Source organism: Hyla sarda, chromosome 6 (assembly GCF_029499605.1).
Source record: "Hyla sarda isolate aHylSar1 chromosome 6, aHylSar1.hap1, whole genome shotgun sequence".
NCBI lineage: Eukaryota > Metazoa > Chordata > Amphibia > Anura > Hylidae > Hyla > Hyla sarda.
Window position 1 is genome coordinate 180,658,806 of NC_079194.1, and position 22,985 is coordinate 180,681,790.

The 22,985-nt window shown below is 41.1% G+C and overlaps 1 protein-coding gene across 9 annotated transcripts in view; it reads right to left on the reverse strand.

Moving 5' to 3' along the window:
- Positions 1–308: 308 nt before the first annotated feature.
- Positions 309–22,985, reverse strand: part of CDH1 (cadherin 1) — a 116,380-nt gene continuing 93,703 nt past the window's right edge. For 7 of the 9 annotated variants that reach the window (XM_056525951.1, XM_056525952.1, XM_056525953.1 and 4 more), the window contains 14 exons: positions 12,221–12,432; positions 11,321–11,443; positions 11,026–11,181; positions 10,800–10,944; positions 10,112–10,287; positions 9,799–9,927; positions 9,538–9,720; positions 9,110–9,354; positions 7,035–7,177; positions 6,089–6,313; positions 5,590–5,802; positions 3,558–3,688; positions 3,333–3,476; positions 309–1,896 (listed from right to left, as the gene is read on the reverse strand). In XM_056525951.1, coding sequence (XP_056381926.1) covers positions 1,690–1,896; positions 3,333–3,476; positions 3,558–3,688; positions 5,590–5,802; positions 6,089–6,313; positions 7,035–7,177; positions 9,110–9,354; positions 9,538–9,720; positions 9,799–9,927; positions 10,112–10,287; positions 10,800–10,944; positions 11,026–11,181; positions 11,321–11,443; positions 12,221–12,432 — 2,432 coding nt within the window. In that variant the 3' untranslated portion in view covers positions 309–1,689. Of the gene's footprint in view, positions 1,897–3,332; positions 3,477–3,557; positions 3,689–5,589; positions 5,803–6,088; positions 6,314–7,034; positions 7,178–9,109; positions 9,355–9,537; positions 9,721–9,798; positions 9,928–10,111; positions 10,288–10,799; positions 10,945–11,025; positions 11,182–11,320; positions 11,444–12,220; positions 12,433–16,301; positions 16,333–17,521; positions 17,543–18,224; positions 18,421–22,985 lie in introns of those variants that run through there. The other 2 variants (XM_056525957.1, XM_056525958.1) reach the window with 2 other exon arrangements.

Sequence of the window (22,985 nt, forward strand, 5' to 3'; positions counted from 1 at the left end):
GCCCCCTTAATGCAAGTCTATGGGAGGGAGTGTGAGTGCTGCCACGCCCCCTCCCATAGGCTTATATTGAGGGGGTGGGCCATGACGTCACGAGGGGGCGGAGCTGTGATGTAAAGATGCTCCAGCCCCTGTATTGCCCATTATTATGCACAGAGCGAGTGTGTTCTGTGCAGTAATGATAGTGGAGTGCCGCAGCTGAGATCCTGGGGGACCCCAGCAGCGGGACCCCGGCGATCTGACATCTTATCCCCTATCTTTGCATAAGAAAAACCTTAGCATGGAGGAAAAGTCAGTCTGCTGCTTATCTGTGCTACATGAGGATTTTGCTGTGGTTTGTGCTGAAAATGTCACCTCTGTGCATTGAATAGGCAAAATCAGTGTTGTAAATCTGCAGCATTTGCACAACAGAATGAGAATGCTGTACATTATGAATCCTCAGTGTGCTGTAATTCTATTTTTTATACCCTTTAAGGTCAGAGGATTTTTTCTACATACATGATCTACAAATGTAAGGTAAGATCCTACCTTGCAAATAGAGAATAAAGGAGAAACGTAATGATCACTGTAAAACATTTTATTTTATATAAACAATTTTATTTTTGTACAAAAAAATATATAAGCAAGTATAAACAATGAGTTTTGGAGCTTTTCATAGGATTTTGTAAGACTCAGTTAAAAATAAGGTCCTTCCAATGAGCAGTGAGCCCTTAGCAATCATAATAAAGAGTAAGGGTGCATTCACACAGCAGATTCGCTGCAGATTTGAAGTTGTATGCAACTGTGGATTTTACAAGGCAATTCCTATGTATTTTTTTATGTCAATAAAGTGATTGCCTTATAAAGTCTGCAACTGCGGATTCTACCACCACAATTGTGATCCACAACTTTAAATCCGCAGTGGCTCCAGTGCGCGTGAATGCTCCTATAGGGTATATTCACATGTACAGGATCTGCTGCAGATTTTACTGTAAACTAAATGATTAAACATCAAATCTATTACTATCTTGGTTGCAATGGCTTGTACAAATAAGAATAGTAGTGTTGCCGCGGCAACTAATCAAATTTCATATGCAACCAAAAATGGAATTCTTGTCACAGGCAACAGCTATTTTTTTCATACATAACCTTCCGCCAGTACATTTGTCATGTGTAAGCAAATATAGTTTTCTGGATAGAATTGTATTGAGGTTTTCATTAACAGAATTAAGACATCCCAGGGATAAATTACATATAGACTAGATCACAGTACATAATAAACAAAAAAGGATATAAGCACAACACAGACTATACGTTTGGCAAGCATTGCTTTTTAGACACTTTTCTCTAGCCTGTGGCAGTTGCAAAACTACAACTCCCAGCATAGCCTGTCATCTCATCATCTGTCAGGGCATGATGCGAATTGTAGCTTTGCTACCCCTGGAGAGCCACAGGTTGGAGACCACTGCTTTAATGGCACAGAGGACAAAGAATAAGACAGAATTTACAGCTGCTTTTCTTAAATAAATCCTGTTCTTTATTAGCAGTGCAATAAAAGATGACAAGTGTCCTATGATGACACCTCAGATGAAAATAAGGGGCAGCAGATCTTAGCAAACCTCCTGTCCAGGCTCTTTTTTACAGTGTGAATTAATGAAAAATAGATCACAATTTCTGCCGTTGTGTTTCTCAGATGTCACCTGCAGCCACATTCTAGTCCTCGTCTCCTCCATACATGTCTGCCAGTTTAGTGAATCGAGGTCCCCAGTCATTTAGAGCGCTGTAATCCTGGTCCCCATCTGAATTGGAGGAATTCAAGGAGCTGAGGGAGGCGGCCTCTGATCCGCTGCCTTCATAATCGAAGACGAGGAGGGAGTCGTAGGGGGGAGCAGTTGGGTCATTGTCGGCTGCGTTTAGATTCTGGTTAACAGAGGAAAAAGCATTTTATTAGATTGTGATTCTACTTCTTTGCCCCATTTTTTTTTACATTCATTGAGTAAAAATAAATCGTGGTATAATGGAAAGTTCTGAAACATTTTAATGTACTCTGCGTTGTCCATTTTTAAAACTCTGCTTGCTGTCAGTATATGAGAACATGCAATGTTTACATCTAGAGGCTGATAATTTGTCTTCATTATGTATGACACAATGGCGGAGATTGTTACAGTGTAAGGTCAGACTATAGTGTTCTTTGTAATACAGGTCAAAGATCTAACAGGTTAGCCCATAAGAAACAGACCAAAGTAGCAAGTGACTGACTTGGTCTATGATTAACAAAGGAAGATTGTCAGGTTGTCCCCAATTAGATCTTTTACCAAACGTTTGGCCAACCTTAAAACCTTGGTGTTATATGCTATAGATTTACTGCAGAAAGCCTACGAAGTGTATGGAGCAGGCTCAGGATGACTCTGATCCCGGCTGTTTTACCACTTTGTGACTACAGCATCTAAGTGGTTAATGTATTTTTGTTTTATATAACTTTTCATGTATTGGAAATCATTATTAATTTAACATTTGTGTGGGTTTTGAATAAAAAGGACCGAAATTGTGCAATTTGAGGTATTTCTTTGTGTTTTTCATTTTTTTTTAAAGCATTCATTGTGTAGTTAAAGAGGTATTCCAGGCAAAAACTTTTTCTTTATATATCAACTGGCTCCGGAAAGTTAAACAGATTTGTAAATTACTTCTATTAAAAAATCTTAATCCTTCCAATAGTTATTAGCTTCTGAAGTTTTCTGTCTAACTGCTCAATGATGATGTCACGTCCCAGGAGCTGTGCATGATGGGAGAATATCCCCATAGGAACTGCGCAGCTCCCGGGACGTGAGTCATCAGAGAGCAGTTAGACAGAAAACAACAACTGAACTTCAGAAGCTAATAACTATTGGAAGGATTAAGATTTTTTAATAGAAGTAATTTACAAATCTGTTTAACTTTCTGGAGCCAGTTGATATATCAAAAAACGTTTTGGCCTGGAATACCCCTTTAAGTCGCAAAACAAAACCTACACCTCAAACAGCTATGTTGTTGAAAGTAAAGTTATTACTCTTAGAAAGTAGGGATGGAAAAATGAAAAAGTCACCCCTAAAACTGAATACAGCACCAAGGTTTAATCTAGTGTATATAGACAACATAATTGCTATAGCCTTATGAGGTTCTCCGGGACCATGTTCCTAGCTCTATTCTGTATCAAATCTTTCATGTCTTAAGCTCAAGGTAAAATGTTTCCTGAAGTGATGGCAGAAAAGAGGCTGTTGGCCTTGAACCATGACATTCTCTATCTCCTGCTGTCAACTTCACCATAAGAAGAGACTTGTAGGTTTACAACCTCTTCAAATACAGAAGTGCTTCCCTACCTCATCAATGAAGTTTCCTATTTCATCAGGATTGGCTGGACGTTGACGGTACTGCGGGGCTGGCATCAGTGTTGGTGCAACATCATTGCGCATGATTTCTGGACGGGCATCAAGGCCACGGTGAAGCTGGCCCAGATCAAAATCCTTGAAGAAAAGAATGATGTTTTAATTAGCTCTTCAGTAATCAGTTGATATTTATGACAATGAGTCCTTGTGATATAATACCTGATCTTCCTCTCCTCCACCCTCTTCATCGTAACAATACACGTTATCACGTGTTTCATCTTCAGGAGGTAGTAAGGGTTCCTTGACAACCTTCCTTTTTCTCACAAACAGCAGGAGAAGTAACAGCAGGACTACAAATAGAAAAGCAAAGAATATATTACAATCTATGAAGGTTTTTATCAGAATGTGCAAATATTAGGTAAATATTCTTAAATTACAGGAGAGTTATAATAGTTGAGTCAAAAGTCAGTAAACACCAGAAACTTATTTGTGTTCTGTTGATCTTATCATTACTATTACATATTACACCAGTAAGTGTCTATATGTATGTTCTCCTATCCCTCCACCACTTAAAAAAACAAAAACACTTTAAGGTTACATTTACACCCACAGTATCTGCTGTATATTTTTGATGCATATTTTCTGCAGATGATTTTGCTACCTATTGAAGTTAAAGGAAAACTGTCACATATTTTCTCCCGCACTATCCACAGGTATTGGTGGTTAGTGCGGGAGACGCTGATTAAAACGATCCCTACCTTGGTCTGATCCGCGCCGCCGTTCGCCCGCAATTGTAGTTTTAATCTCTGTGTATATCCTGCTGTAACTGGCAAAGGCGGGGCTTCTGCGGGCTAACGGACACTGACGTCAGCGCCGCTCATGAATAGTCATCCCTCCCTCTGGTAAGGAGCGGCGAAGAGAGGGAGAACAGGAGGGATGAATATTCATGAGCGGCGCTGACGTCAGTGTCAGTTAGCCCGCAGAAGCCCCGCCTTTGCCAGTTACAGCAGGATATACACAGAGATTAAAACTACAATTGCGGACGAACGGCGGCGCACATCAGACGAAGGTAGGGATCGTTTTAATCAGCGTCTCCCGCACTATCCACCAATACCTGTGGATAGTGCGGGAGAAAATATGTGACAGTTTTCCTTTAATGAGTAGCAAAATCAGCTGGACAAAAGATGCGGTAGATCTTGTGAATGTACCTGTAAGAAACAAATACATTTTATCCAGTAAAGAACATGAGAGGATAGTGCATGACACAGGGATACCAAGGATGGTAAGATAATCCATGCCATGCACTGTCCCTTTACACCCTGCACTAGATATAAACAGTGTAGCAATTTTGGTAGTGGTCTACCATTAAGGGTATGTTCACACCGGGCAGATCTCGTGAGCAGAGATTCAATCTTGCAGCCGCTGCCAAAATCCTCATGCGGTAGGACTCCGCTGCATTCCGCCATCACCATTGATGGCTATGAAGTGCTCGCGGAATTCCGTTCAAAAAAATGAACATGTTCATTCTTTGAGCAGAACAATTTCAGCGGCGAAACTGTCCGTGCTGAAATTTCGTGTAAACGGGTCACCCATTGACATTAAGAAGGAATTAGGCTGGAATTGCCCAGTGTGAACATACCCTTACAATGAGTACAGTAATTGTATTGTTACAACATAAAAAACAGGCAACTGCAAGGCATCATAGGTGTCATGAATTGGTGGACAGGTGCAAGGTTTAGGATAAAAAAAACAGTAACTGGATAACCTCATAGGTTATATGCCATGACAATACAGTCTAAATGGATATGGTTTGCCAACCTCCTGTTATCAGAAAGTTATTATAGCCTTCTGTTAATCCTATGTACAGTATGAGCAGAATCGGTGAAAAACCATTGTGAACACTACCAAAGTTCCATAAGCTGTCACTGAAGAGGCAACACCCAAACCACAATGTTATAAAGCGTTTTGCAGCATTGAAAGGTTTTCCAGGACTTTAATACTGATGCCCTCTCCATATATATCACACAAGTGGGTGGGTCTGACTCTCGGTCCCGATCAGCATATTAAAGGGCCAATGGCACTGGGGCAAACACTCTGGCTTTTAAGTTACCAGGCACATACATCTATGTGACTATGCCTGGTACTACATGTGGCTGCAGTAACATGCAGTTTCAGTCACAGCTGCTAAAGATGTGAAATCACTATTAAAGCCCTTCTTTATTACTGAGTGTAAACCAAAAGAATAACTTACTCAAAAGTGCCAAGATGCCTCCAAGTATGCCAAGTATCACAGGGATCCCCACCCCTCCAGCCAATGCTTTTGCTTCATTACACGTTGTCCCGTCACATTCGCATACTTGTATCTTTAGTATAGTTGTGTTTTTAAGCATCTGACTATCCAAGATGGAGACAAGCACTGTGTATGTGTCTTCTGGAAGATCTTTTTTTGGTTTAATCTCAAATTCTGCAAAACAAAACAAAAAATAAATATTTAACACTATTATTTTGGTAATAGAATCAGTGAACAGAAGTAACTACAATTACACAAAAGTTCAATGGTTATGAATTTTACATAAATTGGTTGACCTTCACATGCATAGGAGGTTCCACAGATATGTTGTGGTTTACTTTCTTCCTTGAAATATTGAATCTTCAGGAAATGGAGTATATACATTGGGTAGCTGCTTTTCGGGGGATTTTGGGACTTAGATAGTAACATATTTTCCGATGGTATTTCCTTGTCTACTTACTGTTGTTCACCACAGTGGCTGTCCAGTTTTCACGGGCCTCACGGTTGAGTTCTACTGTATATGGGTCTGTAAATGGTTTTTCATCTCTGTCAATTATGTTGATAAGTGGAGAGTCGGGATTCTTCAGGCACATTACTATGTCTTGATCTTCTAAATAGGGTCCATTATCATTTACATCCTGCAGTATTATCTGAAGGGTCCCTGTTCCAGTGGCAGTTGGCTTACCTGTATAGACAAGCATAGGTACATCAATATATCTAAAGTAGACTTGCACACAATGTAGATTTAGCATTATTTTGCTTTATCATATCACAAATCTGCAACTTTCTATTACATTATGTGTCCTTGGTGATACAAGTGCATTGCTCATTACACAACAGAGCTCTGATATACTTGTAAAAAGCCATGCACCTACCGTATGTCTGTTAGATATGATCATTTACTGGATGTGAGCAAGAATGCTTTCAATGACAACAAGCATAAAAAATGGTGACAAACTCAACTCTCACAGTATATTGCACAATGTTTCATTATGGTAATGAAAACTTTAGACAGTACTATACAAGTTGTGGGATCTGCAGATAATCTAATATTTGTTATGGACTTTGGATACGGGATTACTGACAGATCTCACCAACATTGGCTGGATCTGCTCACAAATATGTATGGAAACTGATTTGAACTCCACACCAAATGTAGTGACCCTTCTGAACTGGCTTCAGTAGTTAGCTGTACGTAGTACAACCTCTGCAACACTGTTGTAAACAAACTCATAGAACCCATTTTAGATGCTTAACAGTAACATACATATTGACTGTAACCTTGAGATAAATTTAAATGGCTTAAAGAAAATCTAATACACTTTCCCCAACACCCAATGACATTTGTTTCTATATTCTAAGCTTTAGGTATGAATTGATATCATTCATAATCATTTAATAAGTACCATTGTCAACAGCTAGGATGATGGCTTTGTAAGTGTTGTTCTTGACATACATGGACTCTCGATCCAGCTGGCCATTTCCAGTGATAATACCATTCTCTGGGTTCACAGACAGCCATCCAGCTGGGTCATTACCAATGTAATACCTGCACAGGAAATAACATCAGTTAAAAAGTAGATCATGAATAGTGTTGCTCGCGAATATTCGCAATTCGAATTTTATTTGCGAATATCGCATATTCGCGAATATTCGCGAATATAGCGCTATATATTCGTAATTACGAATATTCATATATTTTTTTTTTTTTCACAGTACACATCACAGTGATCATCCCTCTCTGCTTCCAGCTTGTGTGGTGTAAAGAAGGCTCTAATACTACTGTGTGAGACCGGTGTGCGAATTTTCGCATATACGAAAATTTGCATATGCAAAACTCACTACGTCATATCTTCAGTACAGTAGGATCTTACATTTTAAACATATCTACCTAAATGAAAATCCCTTTTTATTTGTCCACATGCATTTGTTTACTCGGGATCCCCCCATTACAAACTTAAAAAAAAAAGGTCAACGGGACCACATTGGTGGGGGCACAGCATATGAGACCATCATTAATATGTAAATGAAATAGGGCTCTACACACACCCACCATTTGCAATTCATAATACTGGCACCAGGGATAAAATAAGTTTGCAACCTTTGCACACCCTATAGCTATAAGCCACTGAATTACCCTATTGGGCTAAGTTTCCACACAGTTTTTTTCTGGCTTTTCTTTTGGAAGACTGCCTTTGCAGTTCTTAAACCAAAGTCAGTAGTGGATTCAGTAGGAAGGAGAAGTAGAAATGCTTCCTTTATATTTCACATCCCTTTTGAATACACTACTGACTTAGGCTCAAAAACTGCAGTGGCAGTAAAAAAAAAAAAAAAAAGCCAGAAAAAAACCTGTGTGGAAACCTAGCCTTAGGGTACGTTCAGACGAGCGGATCCACAGCAAATATTATGCTGCGGATCCGCCGCTGAAGGACCGCTATATGGTTCCTTTAGATGTGCCTGCTCAGAGTGGCAATACCCTGCTACCTGCTATGTGTGTGTCGCCATGTGCATGGGCAGTATACTCGCACATTGCGGCAGCTCTCGGCCTAGCTTATGGAGCAGGGGGAGCGGCCGCGATTTATCCAAGTACACCGCGCCCAACTCGTACATCGCTTCAGTGTGTCTGCTCGTAGTGGTGTATTGCCGTTCTGAGCAGGCACATCTGAGGCACCCTGTAGCGGTCCTTCAGCGGCAGATCCGCATCATAAAATACGCTGTGGATCCACTTGTCTGAACGTACCCACAAATGACCTTATTTGTGAGTAAATAAGCTAAGACAGTGTTTCTCAAGCATGGTCCTCAAGTAGCCCCAACAGGTCATGTTTTCTGGATTTCCTTAGTCTTTCACAGGTGATATAACTGTGATGATACCTGATTCACTGACCATAATTATATCACCTCTGAAAGACTAAGGAAATCCTGAAAACATGACCTTTTGGGGCTACTTGAGGACCGCGCTTAGAAACACTGAGCTAAGAGTATTCTGTTCAGGACTGTTACAAAGAATGTTTCTATCTGGAGGGCCCGACATGTTTGTGAATACGTAGATAGCCCATTGGCTTAATAGAGAACAGTGTAGTGCCTAATTTCACCTATGGTGGCACTGCATAGGAACTTGCTGCCAGATGTCCCACAGATTACAGCTAATTCCTGCTGCTCCCTGCAACAAAACAACCTTTTTAAAGGGGTTGTTTAAAGATTAAAGATGGTTGATTTCTTGCAAAGACAGTCCCACACCTTTGTGATATTGCAATTCAGTTCAATAGAACTGAGCCTGTTACAACCCGTGACTTGGATGTGAATTTTAAGGAAAATAAAAAATATGTTTTACTGAAGACACCAGGTTGCTGGATTTACCCTGTTTTCTTTCTGCACATGGACAGGTTTGGTATTGTTTCTGGAAGGAAGCAGCTATGATTTTCTTACCCTCAGTTTTAGAGTATAGAAATAAACTGTATGAGATAGTATATAACCAACTTACGTGATCTTTTGATTCATTTGCTTGTCAGGATCCTGAGCAGTATAAGATGCCACCTCCTGCCCACTGGCCAGGTCCTCCGGGACTGTAACAGTTTTTACTGGGGGGTCAAACACTGGAGCCTCATTGACATCAGTAACAGTCACAGTCACTGTAGCTGTGGAGGTCAGGAGAGGCACTGAAAAGTTAGCCTTGTTTGTGACCACCACATTCAGAATGTACGAGGACTTTGTCTCGAAGTCCAAACCCTGCAAGCAAAAAAAAAAAAAGAATACAAGAAGACATTATATCTCTTGGTACTGAAGCCCAACACATTATTCTCCTGAAATCCTCTGTGCTGATTGGAGCCTTGCACATAAGTGAATAGGATGAATGGTGCTTGCACCACTTAACCCATTCACTACTTTACAGAATGATGAAACTCTTTTTACCTTTACAGTTTTTAGGAGGCCCATGTTATCTGCAGTAGTAGTTATCCCAAAAACATTGGCTTCATTGCCTTTGATGATCCTATACACAGCTCGCCATGCATCTGTATTGGGAGAGTCCTCATCTGTGACTGTCAGCCGTGCCACTTCAAAGTCAGCATCATTTTCGGGAACTTGTGCTGTGTACTGAAAATCAAAAAATAATTAACCCCCGACCTTTCAGAAAATAGCTTGTCATTGTAACAAAAGTTTCTCTATACTTACTGTCCTTGGATCAAAAATTGGAGGGTTGTCATTGGTGTCTGTCACAGTGATTATAGCTTTAGCTGAAGTCATGAAGCCTTTACCTTCTTGATCTGTTGCTGTGATGGTCAGAGTGTATTGAGGATATTTCTGTAAATGTACAAAATTTTTAAGTACTGTATGTGCTAACACCTTAACTTTTTTTATTTTACACTAGTTTTGATAAAGGACAACACTTACAATACTAGAGGGCACTATAAACTTGTGTTAATAAAAATTAAGAAATGTCAATAATAAATGTATAGAACATATATCGTCGACATGAATCTCATACCTCACGATCAAGACCAGTTTGCAAAACACTGATCACACCAGTCTCGGAATTAATCGCAAACATATTTGGTGAGGGCAATGGTGGTTCCTGACTGGTTATACCATAGGCAATAATTCCATTATCCACATTAATTGCATCGTCGTCATCTAATGCTGTCACTGTCATCACAGATGTACCTTAAAACAAAGGGATAGAAGAGTGAATCTATGCAAAATATACCTGTTAGGAGAAAAAGCTTTTGACATGTTCTAGGGACATGTCAAAATTTTTTATCAGTCTAGGTGTTAGTGTTCAGACACTGATCGATGATGAGAATGACATAAGGTCATGTGCTTCTCTACCCACTCTGTGTCTATGAAACCTGGATGGCCCCATAGACTTTCATTATGAGTCTGTCCAGGTCTCGTGACAAAGAGCTGGGACAGAACGCACTAAGTGAGCACTTATCCCGACTCATTCTCGTGATTGGTCGGGGTTTGGACACTCAGACCCTGACTTATCAAGACTTTTTATATATATCTTCCAGAGAAGTTCTACACTTTACTGTAGTGAATGAGATGGTGCAGATTGCTGAAGACAGTATGCACTGATTCTGGAGGAGTCCGTCAGGAATTTTCGAGCATAATCAGTAAAAAAAAATTTAGGTGATATATTCCCGTTAAGTTACCGAGACACTGATATAACTTACTTGGCAAGGAACCCTCAGCTACTACACCTTCAAAGACTTCTTGGGTAAAGTATGGACGGTTATCGTTCTGATCTGTGACTGCTATGGTAATTTCGATTGGGGTTTCCACTTTTATTCCATTTGAGGATACGGCATGAACAAAGATCTGTTAATGCAGATAATCATCAGATATCTCAAACCACGAATACATCACAGATCTTTAGGTTATGTTTGACGGTAAACTTACATTGTAGCTCGCTATTTCTTCTCTGTCCAGGGGCTTGGTGACGGCTAACCAACCGGATGATCTCTCCATGGTGAAGAGGCCTACAGGTGGAGAATCAGCCCCCTGCCCTGTGATGCTGTACAATACTGTCATTTCATCAGCTCTACTAGATTTGATCTGTAATAGAAGAAAAGGAAAACTTCTTAAAAGAAAGGGTCATAAAGCTCTTGATGAGCTTTCTGCATGGACCCAGCCATAACAAGCAATAGGAGCAGCAGCTATACATATTATACCATCTGCTGTCTCTATAACCTACTTGAATAATATTTTTGGGAAATGGACCTCTCTCATTTTCAGGTACGGACATTGGAGGGATCACCCAGTCTCTCTTCTGTCTTTTGTGGCTGTGCTCAGAATTTTTGTGGTGCCCATGGTCAGACTAGAACGATTAAAAGTAATAAAAAATACATATTACATGTTTTATCATTTAAATATTATCTTCTAAAATGTAATTTACATCTAAACAGAGAACAATTACGGCTGCGTTCACACTTCGCTTGTAGCAGCCATTGGAGGTATTTCTCACTGTACACTTCTGATGGATGCCACTGTATAGGCAAGCAGTGGTATCTGTCACTTATAGGCTTAGAATTTTTCTTTCTGAATGCCTTAGTGTGAACTAGTGCTGCAGAAAAATGTATACCAATGTATAGTAGTTTCATGGAGGCCAAAAGGACAGAAGTCTATGGAGTTAAAGGGGTATTCCGGGCAAAAATATTTTATCCCCTATCCAAAGGATAGGGGATAAGGTGTCTGATCACAGGGGGCCCGCTGCTGAGACCCCCAGCGATATCCCCAGTTTCGGAAACCTCCAGATTTCCGGGACTGGGGACGTGCCGCCACGCCCCCTCCCATAGACATGAATGGAGGGGGCGTGGCGTGACGTCACGTCCCCAGTCCCAGAAACCTGGGACTGGGATAGGGGGATAAAATATTTTTGCCCGGAATACCCCTTTAATAGGAGTCTATGGATATGTGTCATGAGACCCCACCCTGGTTGAGCAGAAAAAATTGAAATAGAAGTGGATTTGAGGCAGTTTCTAAAGCAGATTTTATACATGAATCAGAAAAGAGGTAAAATTGATCGACCCTTGAAGCTTTTCTACAACATTTCTATCAGATAACTGTGGGTTATTCACTGAATTAGTCTACTCACCTGCTGTCTGTGGTGAGCATGCTCCTTCTTCAGGGTCACCGTAGTGGAAGACAGAAAATTTTTCCCATCCAATGCAAGGACCTGGATCTTTCTTTGTTTCTGAAGCTTTAAGTGGTTCTTTACTATTACTGAACCGTCTGCTTGGACTTGGAAATCGGGGTCTTCTGAGACATATTTGATCACTATTGGCGACTCACACTTTTCAAAGTCCACTGGAAAAAAATACAGACATAGATTGAATAGGGTGATTTACCCACCATCAAGACCTTTAAAAGAAACTTGAAGATCTATCTCTTCAAGAAAGCCTATGACCTACAATAATACTACTGCCACTGCACTAGGAACAGCTATTTCCCTTGTAGATTGTAAGCCCTCACAGGCAGGGCCCTCTCTTCATATTGTTCTTCAATATACTCTGTATCACATTCACTGTATCTGCATGTGTGTCATTTATTTTAAGGCCTTGTCCACGCTGCTGAAATTCAGCCAATGGAATTCCACTGCGGAAGTCCCCTTGCAGCAGAGCCCCATTGTTTTCAATAGGATTATGCTGCTCTGTGCACTTGCAGAATTTCCGCAGCGGAATTGCACTGGCGGAATGGAGACATTGTCAGGGATGTATTTACCATTAGGAAACCCTGGGCCTGTGCCTAGGACAGCAGTGTTGAGGGGGGTAGCACTTCAGTGAGTAACAAAAAATGATAAAAATTATAAATATTGATACAGCTGCTGCTGCCATGCTGTGGCCTGGAGAAAACTGCTGTGAAAGATACCTGTAGATTTATAGCCGCAGCTGCTCATTATTTTGTGGATTGTGATATATTTTACCATTTTATGTGTAAAATGATAAAATGATGAGATCCACAGTGAATCTGCAACAAAATCTGCCTATACTGCATGCGGTTTTTGCTATATATTTGAGACAGATCTGCATGAAAAAATTCTGAGACTTATGGAATCACCCTTATTGGGTGTATTCAATCTAAGTGCCTAGGGCAGCATGAGCTGTAAATACGGCCCTGCACACAGTAGTGCCCCTACATAGAAAGATAGACAACCTGCAGGAATTCATTTGCCTTTAATAGTGCCATCCCAGTAATAGGAGCATTTAATAAGCATTTTGGACTGATCTCAGTTTCACTGGGCCATGTGTTATCCTGCTATAAATAGATATGAAACCAGCACCTCCTTTACTATTGGCTAGACTGCTACCTTAGGTGCTCTGTTAAGGAAAATACATTGTTCTAACCTGTAGTAATAACTGCAAACTCCTATCTATAACCACAGTAGTCACATTGGTGGTCACCCAGTGTTCGGATATAAGGGATAAATATAATTCCACGGACTGGCAGGATTACCAGTATGTAACAATGGGCACAAATCACTTCCCATCAGACACACTGAGGTGTAATTTAAATGGGCATTGTTGTTTCTGCACCAAGACAGGCTGCAATTTAGGGAGGTTAAATACAGGCATCCCTTGACAAGCAAATATATAATATTTCCATGTGATCTACCTTAAAAAGACCCAATATTCCCAGAAATCAGGGGATTACATATGGTGGGAGTGCTGTGCACTTACTGCTAATCCTCTTCATTCATATTTATTGGCTACTGTGGGTTCACAGCAGTGAGTAATAGTAGGAGCTCCCTCCTGAGCATGAGACCAATGTGGTCTTTCCCAAAAGCACTGTTCCCTTGAGATAACCATTTTGTAGGCTAATACAGAGCTCCAAACCCCTGCATAGGCATAAAATCAAATAATAAAATTCTGGTTGATTACAACCACCACTAGAGGGAACTCCATACAATGTATGCACAATTCATGGGGTATTCTTATGATATATGGTATATCACTAGGATGTGCTTTTACATTATGAATGCTAGGGGGTCTAATATCTGGTAAAAGAAGTACATCCCAAAAAAGAAGATGCTGAAGCTCCTGACTATTTTCATGCAAAGCATCACTTCAAATGAATTGGAGCTGTGGAACAGCTACCTGCACATGAGTGCGCCTAATACTTTTAATAGTGTACAACACCTTCAAAGGGGTTGAATTTGGCCTAGAATTAGGATAGCCATCAGTCAATGGTACTGCAGCTCAGTCATTCAGTTGTGTCTTAGTTATATCGGTTTTTGGGAACCCTCACCACCAAAATGGAGCGGAAGAAGCCTATCTTGGTGAAACGTTGGGCCACGGCGGTCTAGTCTTACACTCTCTCACCCTCTCCACTAGGTAATTTATTTTTTATACTTTATTTACGTACTGTTGGGTTCTCAGTTTCAGCCTGCATACAATCTTTACGGGAGAAATCCACTTAGTTTCTATGCACCTTATCATGGGGCTATTAATCTGGATTTAACCCTTTCCTGGCTTACTGATTTATTTACTTTGGGCATTTTGTTGTATTTCCCCATTACCCATTTATTTCTGTACCTGTGGCATTGTTTACATGAATCTGATGTACCCTGACCAGTTTCCCCCCCTTCCTGCCCCTGTGGATTTGGAGTTGTATCTCTAATTTTATGTGCTTTTAAGTGTTTGTCTTATCTTTGTGCATTTTGTACTAATAAAGCTTGATGAGTTTTTGATACTTTGGTCTACATACGCCTTTCCTTTTTGAATTAGCTATTATTTAGCGTAGGACCTCATTATTTGAATAGGGGTTCTTTTGGTGTTATTCATTTATAGTACTGCCAGTTTGTCTTTCACAACAAATAATGTTTCACACCATAAAAGCCAGATGATTTTAATGGACTCTTTCAGAAATACAGAAAAGTTAGATGTGCGATCAAGTATGATGTAATATTAAGCCACTACCCTTTAAGTATGGTCCATAAATACAGTAGTTGCAGACACACTAAATGTCACCAAACAATGACCAATAACCTGAGTGTGCTCCTGCCAACTCATAGGATGTGCACCCTCTTTGTGATAATATTTTATATTTTTATGACAACAATCTGTATCTTGACAGTTTAGTGTTATCAGTGGGAAATGGGAGGAGATTTATCAAAACCTGTCCAGAGGAAAAGTTGCTGAGTTGCCCATAGCAACCAATCAGATCGCTTCTTTCATTTTTCAGAGGCCTTTTCAAAAATGAAAGAAGCTATTTGATTGGTTGCTATGGGCAACTTTTCCTCTGGACAGGTTTTGATAGATCTCCCCAATGGAGTGTAAAGTCAAGGATGCAGGGCATACAGGTACACCCCCTTTCCCGCGTCCTGGGGTTTAAAGCATTCTCACAACCGTAGAACGCTTCAAATCCCATGGCTCATGACCGCTATCAGCAGCCAGGACCCAGGGTTAATGCTGGGCACCGCTGATCGGGCCAATGCCTGGCATTAACCCTTTACATGCCGCGATCAAAGTTGATCGCGGCATCTAAAGGGGAAAGTAAAGCTATCCCGGCAGCTCAGCGGAGCTGATCGGGACTATCGCAACAGAATCGCAATGTCCCGATCAGCTTACTAGATGACAGGAGGGTCCTTATCTGCCTCCTGGTCATCCGATCGGCGATCTACTGCTCCAGACTGAAGCAGCAGAGCACCGATAACACTGATCAATGCTATGCTATGGCTATGATCAGTATATGCAATCAGAAGATTGCATGGTATAGTCCCCTGTGGGGCCAAAAAAAAAAGTAAAAAGTGTTTAAAAAAAAAAAAGAAAAGAGAGAATAAATGTGAATAAGCCCCCCCCCCAGTAAAAAGTTTGAATCACCCCTCTTTTCCTATTTTTTAAATAAAGTAATGTAATAAAAAAAAAATATATGTGGTACCACCATGTACGTAAATGTCTGAACTATTAAAATATAAGGTTAGCTAAACCACACGGTCGATGGAGTACACGTCCAAACGTCCAAAATTGTGCATTTTTGATCACTTCATATACCATAAAAATATTGATAAAAAGCGATGAAAAAGTCCCATCAGAACAAAAATGACACAGATAAAAACTACAGACCACTGCGCAAAAAATGAGCCCTCGTATAGCCCCGCATGTGGAAAAATTAAAAAGTTATAGGGGTCAGAAGATGACAATTTTAAATATAATAAAACCTAATAATGTAAAACCTACATAAATTGGGTATCCCTGTAACTGTATGGGCCTACAGAAAAAAAGATAAGGTGTTATTTTTAACAAGTTGCAAAATGGCCTTTTCTTTTTTCATTTCACCCCACAAATTATTTTTTTTTGTTTCACTACAGATGTTATAAAATTAGTAATGTCATTACAAAGTACAATTGGTGACGCAAAAAACAAGCCCTTATATGGGTCTGTAGGAGCAAAATTGAATGCGTTATGATTTTTAGAAGGTGAGGAGGAAAAAACGAAAGTGCAAAAACAAAAATTGTTTTGAGGCCTTAAATGGTCTCTCTCATTAAAACAAATTTTTGCTGTTGCACTCCTTATGGTAAATAAAAAATATTTCTAATATACTTTGTTTAAAAAAAAAAAAGACATTTTCTATGTTTTATTTGTGCTTAAAAAAGCTCAAGAGCACATTTCCCCCCCATTTTATACACAGACTTTGGACTGAAGCCCAAACACAGAAAGTGCAGCCTGGAGTGCTGAGGGGTGTGTCCAGCCTCATCCAATCATAGCTCCTCTCACACTTAACTGCCATATGCTGTTGGTTGGACACCCCCCCCCCTCAGCACTCCAGGCTGCACTTCCTGTGTTTGGGCTTCGGTCCAAAGTCTGTGGATGAGCTGGGGGAAAATGTGCTCTTAAAACATAGAAAACTTCATTTAAAAAAAAAAAAATAAAGTACATTAGAAATATTTTTTATTTACCATAAGGAGTGCAATAGCAAAAATTAGTTTTCATGAGAGTTACCATTTAAGGTGAAAATGGTCTGAGGCCTTAAAGGGGATCTCCGGTGCTTACACATCTTATCCCCTATCCAAAGGATAGGGGATAAGATGCCTGTTCGCGGGAGTCCCGCAGCTGGGGACCCCCGGGATCATGCACGGGGCACCCCGTTTATAATCAGTCCCCGGAGCGTGATCGCTGCAGGTCTGATTACCGGTGACCGCAGGGCCGGTGGCGTGTGACGTCACGCCTCCACCCCCGTGTGACGTCACGCTCCGCCCCTCAATGCAAGCCTACGGGAGGGGGCGTGACAGCTATCCCCAACTGCGGGACTCCCGCGATCAGGCATCTTATCCCCTATCCTTTGGATAGAGGATAAGATGTGTAAGCACTGGAGTACCCCTTTAAGGGGTTAATATAACTGTCCTGGTAGGTGCTTGGACAACTAACTCAGTGTCAATAACAACACAATCGCTATGTACCTGCATCTGCACACTGTAAACTGATGCCCCTATCAAAGTTCTCCGCTGTAACACTACAACTCCCAGCCACAATACACCACTTGTCATGGCTTTCTTATGCCTGCAGTGAATTAAAGGCATCAGGCAGCATTTGTAAGAATCAAAAAAGAAACCAGATCCAGACAGGGAAAGTTCCTGAGCGCGTACAAATAATCCCTTGTTCCCAGAGTTATGGGGTGTAACACAATATCTAAGGTGGATTGTGTAAAAACAAGCTGAGTAAAATGGATCTCCCTCTTAAATGTAGGCGTCTCCGCTCTATAGCACACCTGTCACCTGTACATATGAGAGGAAGTTATCATTATTCATGAGGACGCAGCCGAGAAGAGGGATTTTCTGGTTTTATGTAAATGAAGCCTAGACAGTTCTGCATTGTACTAACATGCTTTGTATATCAATTTCACAATACAGTGGGCCCTCAACATACGATGGTAATCCGTTCCAAACGGACCATCGTTTGTTGAAACCATCGCATGTTGAGGGGTCTGTGCAATGTAAAGTATAGGACAGTGGTCTACAACCTGCGGACCTCCAGATGTTGCAAAACTACAACACCCAGCATGCCCGGACAGCCAACGGCTGTCCGAGCATGCTGGGTGTTGTAGTTTTGCAACATCTGGAGGTCCGCAGGTTGAAGACCACTGGTATAGGAAGGTGTACTCACCTGTCCCCGCCGCTCCGGACTGTCACCGCTGCCCAGGATGTCGCCGTCCATCGCTGTCGCCGCGTCCTCGAGGTGTCCCTGACGCTCCGGTAAGGCCTCTGCTTCCCCGGCATCCGCGCTCTCTGTCGCCGTCATCACGTTGTTACGCACGCCGCTCCTATTGGATGACGGGACGGCGTGCGCAGTGACGTGATGACGACGATGGAGAGCGCCGACGATGCAGGGGATCCCGAAGAGGACGCGCTTGAGCTCCGAGGACAGGTAAGAGACATCACCGGAGCTCACGGGGCACTGTAAATGGCTATCCGGTGGCAGCTGAAGCAGTCAGCGCTGCCGGATAGCCGTTTATGCGATGGCCCCGACATACTAAAGCATCGTATGTTGATGCTGCCTTCAACATGCGATGGCCTCTGAGAGGCCATCGCGTGTTGAAATTATCGTACGTCGGGGCCATCGTAGGTCGAGGGGTCACTGTATCTGTTTAGTTATATAGACCAAAAATATTCACTTTCTTTTACAGAGGCTGAGAAACCCAATCTGTGACCAGTCCTGTGCTTAGATTCCAAGGTAGCACCCACACATTGTTATATATACATATTGGGGGAGATTTATCAAAACTTGTGCAGAGGAAAAGTTGCCCATAGCAACCAATCAGATTGCTTCTTTCATTTTTAACAAGGCCTCTGCAAAATGAAAGAAGCGATCTGATTGGTTGCTATGGGCAACTGGGCAACTTTTCCTTTGCACAGGTTTTGATAAATCTCCCCCATTGGCTCAGATTTATCAAACTGTGTGAGAGAAAAAATAGAGGCATTTTCCCCCAGCAACCAACCACAGCTCAGCTAACGAGCTCTGGTAAAGTGAAAGCTGAGCTGTGATTGGCTGCTTTCTGAAAATCACTCTATTTTTCCTCTCACACAGTTTGATAAATCTGGGCCATTGTATATATCCCTCTCTACCTCAATCTTCAGTGCATCTAATTCCAGCCATTTGATATTCCATGTTATGTATCAGGGACTTGTTTATAATGTCTGGGTTTATTTTTTGGAGACAGAGCCTCATACCCCCCCATGTAATATGATTTATCAGTTTTAGATTAACTGCAACTGTCAAGAGGTCACCAAGGCGTCAATTTGTTTCGGAGACACAAAGGTCAATCAGTGATGATACAAAGAGAGCATTGTAAGCCCCTCACTCCGCCACTCATGGCAGCTGTCATACATTTGTATAACCCACATGACATTCTAATATATTTGTTTCAATGCCCATTTCATATTCAAGATCTCTGCCTTCTGTCAGCAAAATGGGGTATTCTTATTTGCATCTAGATGCGAAAACTCATACAGATTTAGTCTGCCTTAAAACTGCCACCCTTTTCAAATGTTCCATGGTATTCCATGGTACCTATGCCCAACCATGTATTTATTGGTTATAGAGCTCTCTGCTATAGGTCATAGGTCCATAGGAATAACAGATAAAGGTAGGTTAACAGCCTTGAAGAACAAAACACTAGTGCCCAACCTGTACGCCACAGCCCGATGGTTTGGAAGTGTAAGTGCAAAAAAAAAGAATTAATTGGTGTTCAGAAAGATGAGGATATTCAACCCCACCAGCAAATATCTAATGACAATGGTGTATTATCGTCCACCCCTGTAATAATTATTATAATGGGACTGTAATGTGAGGACTCTGAAGCCACACATCCCACCTCCACATGAACTGATATTCTTTATCTAGGGCAGAAGCCACTTAATACTCATTCCAGCAGTTGGAGTTAAAGGGGTATTCCAGGCCAAAACTTTTTTTTATATATCAGCTGGCTCCAGAAAGTTAAACAGATTTGTAAATTACTTCTATTAAAAAATCTTAATCCTTCCAATAGTTATTAGCTTCTGAAGTTGAGTTGTTGTTTTCTGTCTAACTGCTCTCTGATGACTCACGTCCCGGGAGCTGTCCAGCTCCTATGGGGATATTCTCCCATCATGCACAGCTCCCGGGACGTGACATCATCATTGAGCAGTTAGACAGAAAACTTCGGAAGCTAATAACTATTGGAAGGATTAAGATTTTTTAATAGAAGTAATTTACAAATCTGTTTAACTTTCCGGAGCCAGTTGATATATATAAAAAAAGGTTTTGCCTGGAATACCCCTTTAACTTCTGATTTGATTTCTGCAAGGGAGGGTATATACTTTGTTCCCCACCTTCTAATTATATTATAGTGGGCCACTTTAAGAATGTAGAAAATTATAGTTTTATGAAAATGGGAGTATACATTTATATCGATATTCAGGATCATTAGGACTGCATCCAGTATAACCGGGAACCCACATAGTTGCAAAAGAAATTTTCCAAGCCGTGTCCAGAACTCAAGAAGGCGCGAGCAACGCCACCAAATATGAATGAAAGTACCATGACCTGAACATCTCCAACAGGCACCAAGGGAGGAGGTAAACTTCGATAAACGCGATGGTACTAGGTACCAACGGTAAAGTAATTTCTTAGTAGTTTCCAAATGAGTTATACATTTAGAGAACTTAGGCAGTATACAAGGGCATTACTCCACTGATTGTCTATAAAGGAGGCACCTAAGTCATTTCCCCATTTGGTTTTGTATGGATCCATTGCCATGGTATTTCGCAATATGAGAAGGGAGTAACAACATGAAATACCCCCTCTCGTGGGATCAGGATGGGCAAGCCACTTATGTAATTCAGAGTCGGTCACAGAGTAGGGTGGATGTAGAAATGCCAGGGCATGTCTTATTTGGAGATATTTATAGAATTCTTTATTATTTATTAAGAATTTAGAATGGAGTTCATCAAAAGGGATGCAAGTTGTCCCATCCCATACATCTGCTAAGTTTCAAACCCCCATTCCTGGCCAGTGGGAAATTGAGAGATGAGGTATATGCGCAGCTAATTTGGAATATTTTGTTGGGTAAAATATGTGAAATATGCGAATTTCGTGAACATAGAACGATATTCGCAAAATATCGCAAATTCAAATATGGCCCCTGCTGCTCATCACTACTCCAGACGCACTCTGAGAGTTTGACTTAGCTGGGCCTCAGCAAAGACTCAGAGCTGAGCTCAAAGAGAAAGAGAGAGAAGAGACTCCTCCCAGGGCTTATATAGGAGAGTCTCTGGTGGGGTCCCATAGGTCACCCTTAAGTCACATGGTCACTGACACCTCACTGGGTTACACTCACATGACAACAGGTTAACCACATGACAAATATTCTTAAAAGGTACAACACTCTTATATACAATACATAGCATAAAACCAATTGTACAGAGGGAACAGGTGAAGGGGCCCAGGGGACACTGCAGGGAGACTGCCTGAAAGGGCAGGGAGGGTACAGGGGTACAACTCCTGTACTGGGCCACCACACATACATCCTGGCCTGACTGTATTGAAAAGCATAAGAGGAACCAGCTCACCACGTGCTGTAGCTCCTACATCGGTAACATGGATCCCATTCCAATTAGTGTTGCTGACAAACAGAGTTAATTAATTCCAGCTTTGGTATAGATAAAAATGGACGTTTATTTTCAGTCTTCTTAACAATACATTGTAACGCGGTCACAATACATCCAAGACCAGCATTAAACTGACGCATTTCTGGTTCTAATTGACCCAAACTAGATGGATGGCAGATGCTGTCAGTTCAGGCATTAAACCCACAATTAGACTTCCAGCCATAATGCAGACACAGAAAAGGGTCCATATTAAATCATCATTTAATGCTCCAGGAAGCATGCCATTTCTCAGGATTACATGATTGAGCGTATGAGAGCTCCACATAGCATTCTACCAAGAGTACATTTCCTTATTATTTATAAAAATCAATAAAACAGAGGCACCTTATTGCACAATGTGTTTGGGTTGGAAGTTTAGACATAACACAAGAAATCTGTAGTCTACTGCTTCCACGCACAGGCCTCGCCACTATCTCCTCGCACATTAATACCAAAGCCAAGCAATACAAACATGCAGGCAGAAACCAGAATTACTGATAAGGAAGCCACTACATTCCTGCAGCAGGCACACCCAGAGACCATACAGCAGTATCAATATTCAGGATGTTACAGTACTCAGCTCTAATTACAGGATTAGCTAAAGGCCCATTAACTCCCAGTAACTGCAGAGAAGCAACAAAAATATACATGTCGTATGTCAATACATCAATTTCTAGTAGAAGAGCTGTGATGTTCTGCCAGAAGAGTATGGTATGGCACTTCCTAGCCTTTTATGGTATGAAATGGACAGTAATACTGTTATTATAAGGGCCCAATAATAGGGACAGAAAGTGCTTAAATAATACTGCCGTTCACTGCCAAATAACAGAGCCACCAACTGTAGCTACGAACCACAATTCTTTATTGACATGTATCTCCCACTAAAGGTATGACTTTTATCATTATGTGTTTTTGTGGAAGTCTTTGGCACAGACCTAGACTGACCTTCTATAAGGCAGTTTTTCTGTTGTGCACTGAATTTCTTAGGACCCGTTCACATTAGAATTCTCAAAATTGATTGCCCCTATTGAATCAGCACAGGCCCCATTCAATTCAATGACCTGAATATAGTTAGCTACTGACTATATTCGGGTCACTTATTAAGTGTATCCGAGTTTTGGCATGTGTGATTTGTGCCAAAACTTAGATGTGCTTGCAAAGTGACCGAAACGTAGTTACAAGCTGATTGGGTAATGAATTGAATGGGGCCTCTGTCAATCTGTTACCAACATTTCCGTGC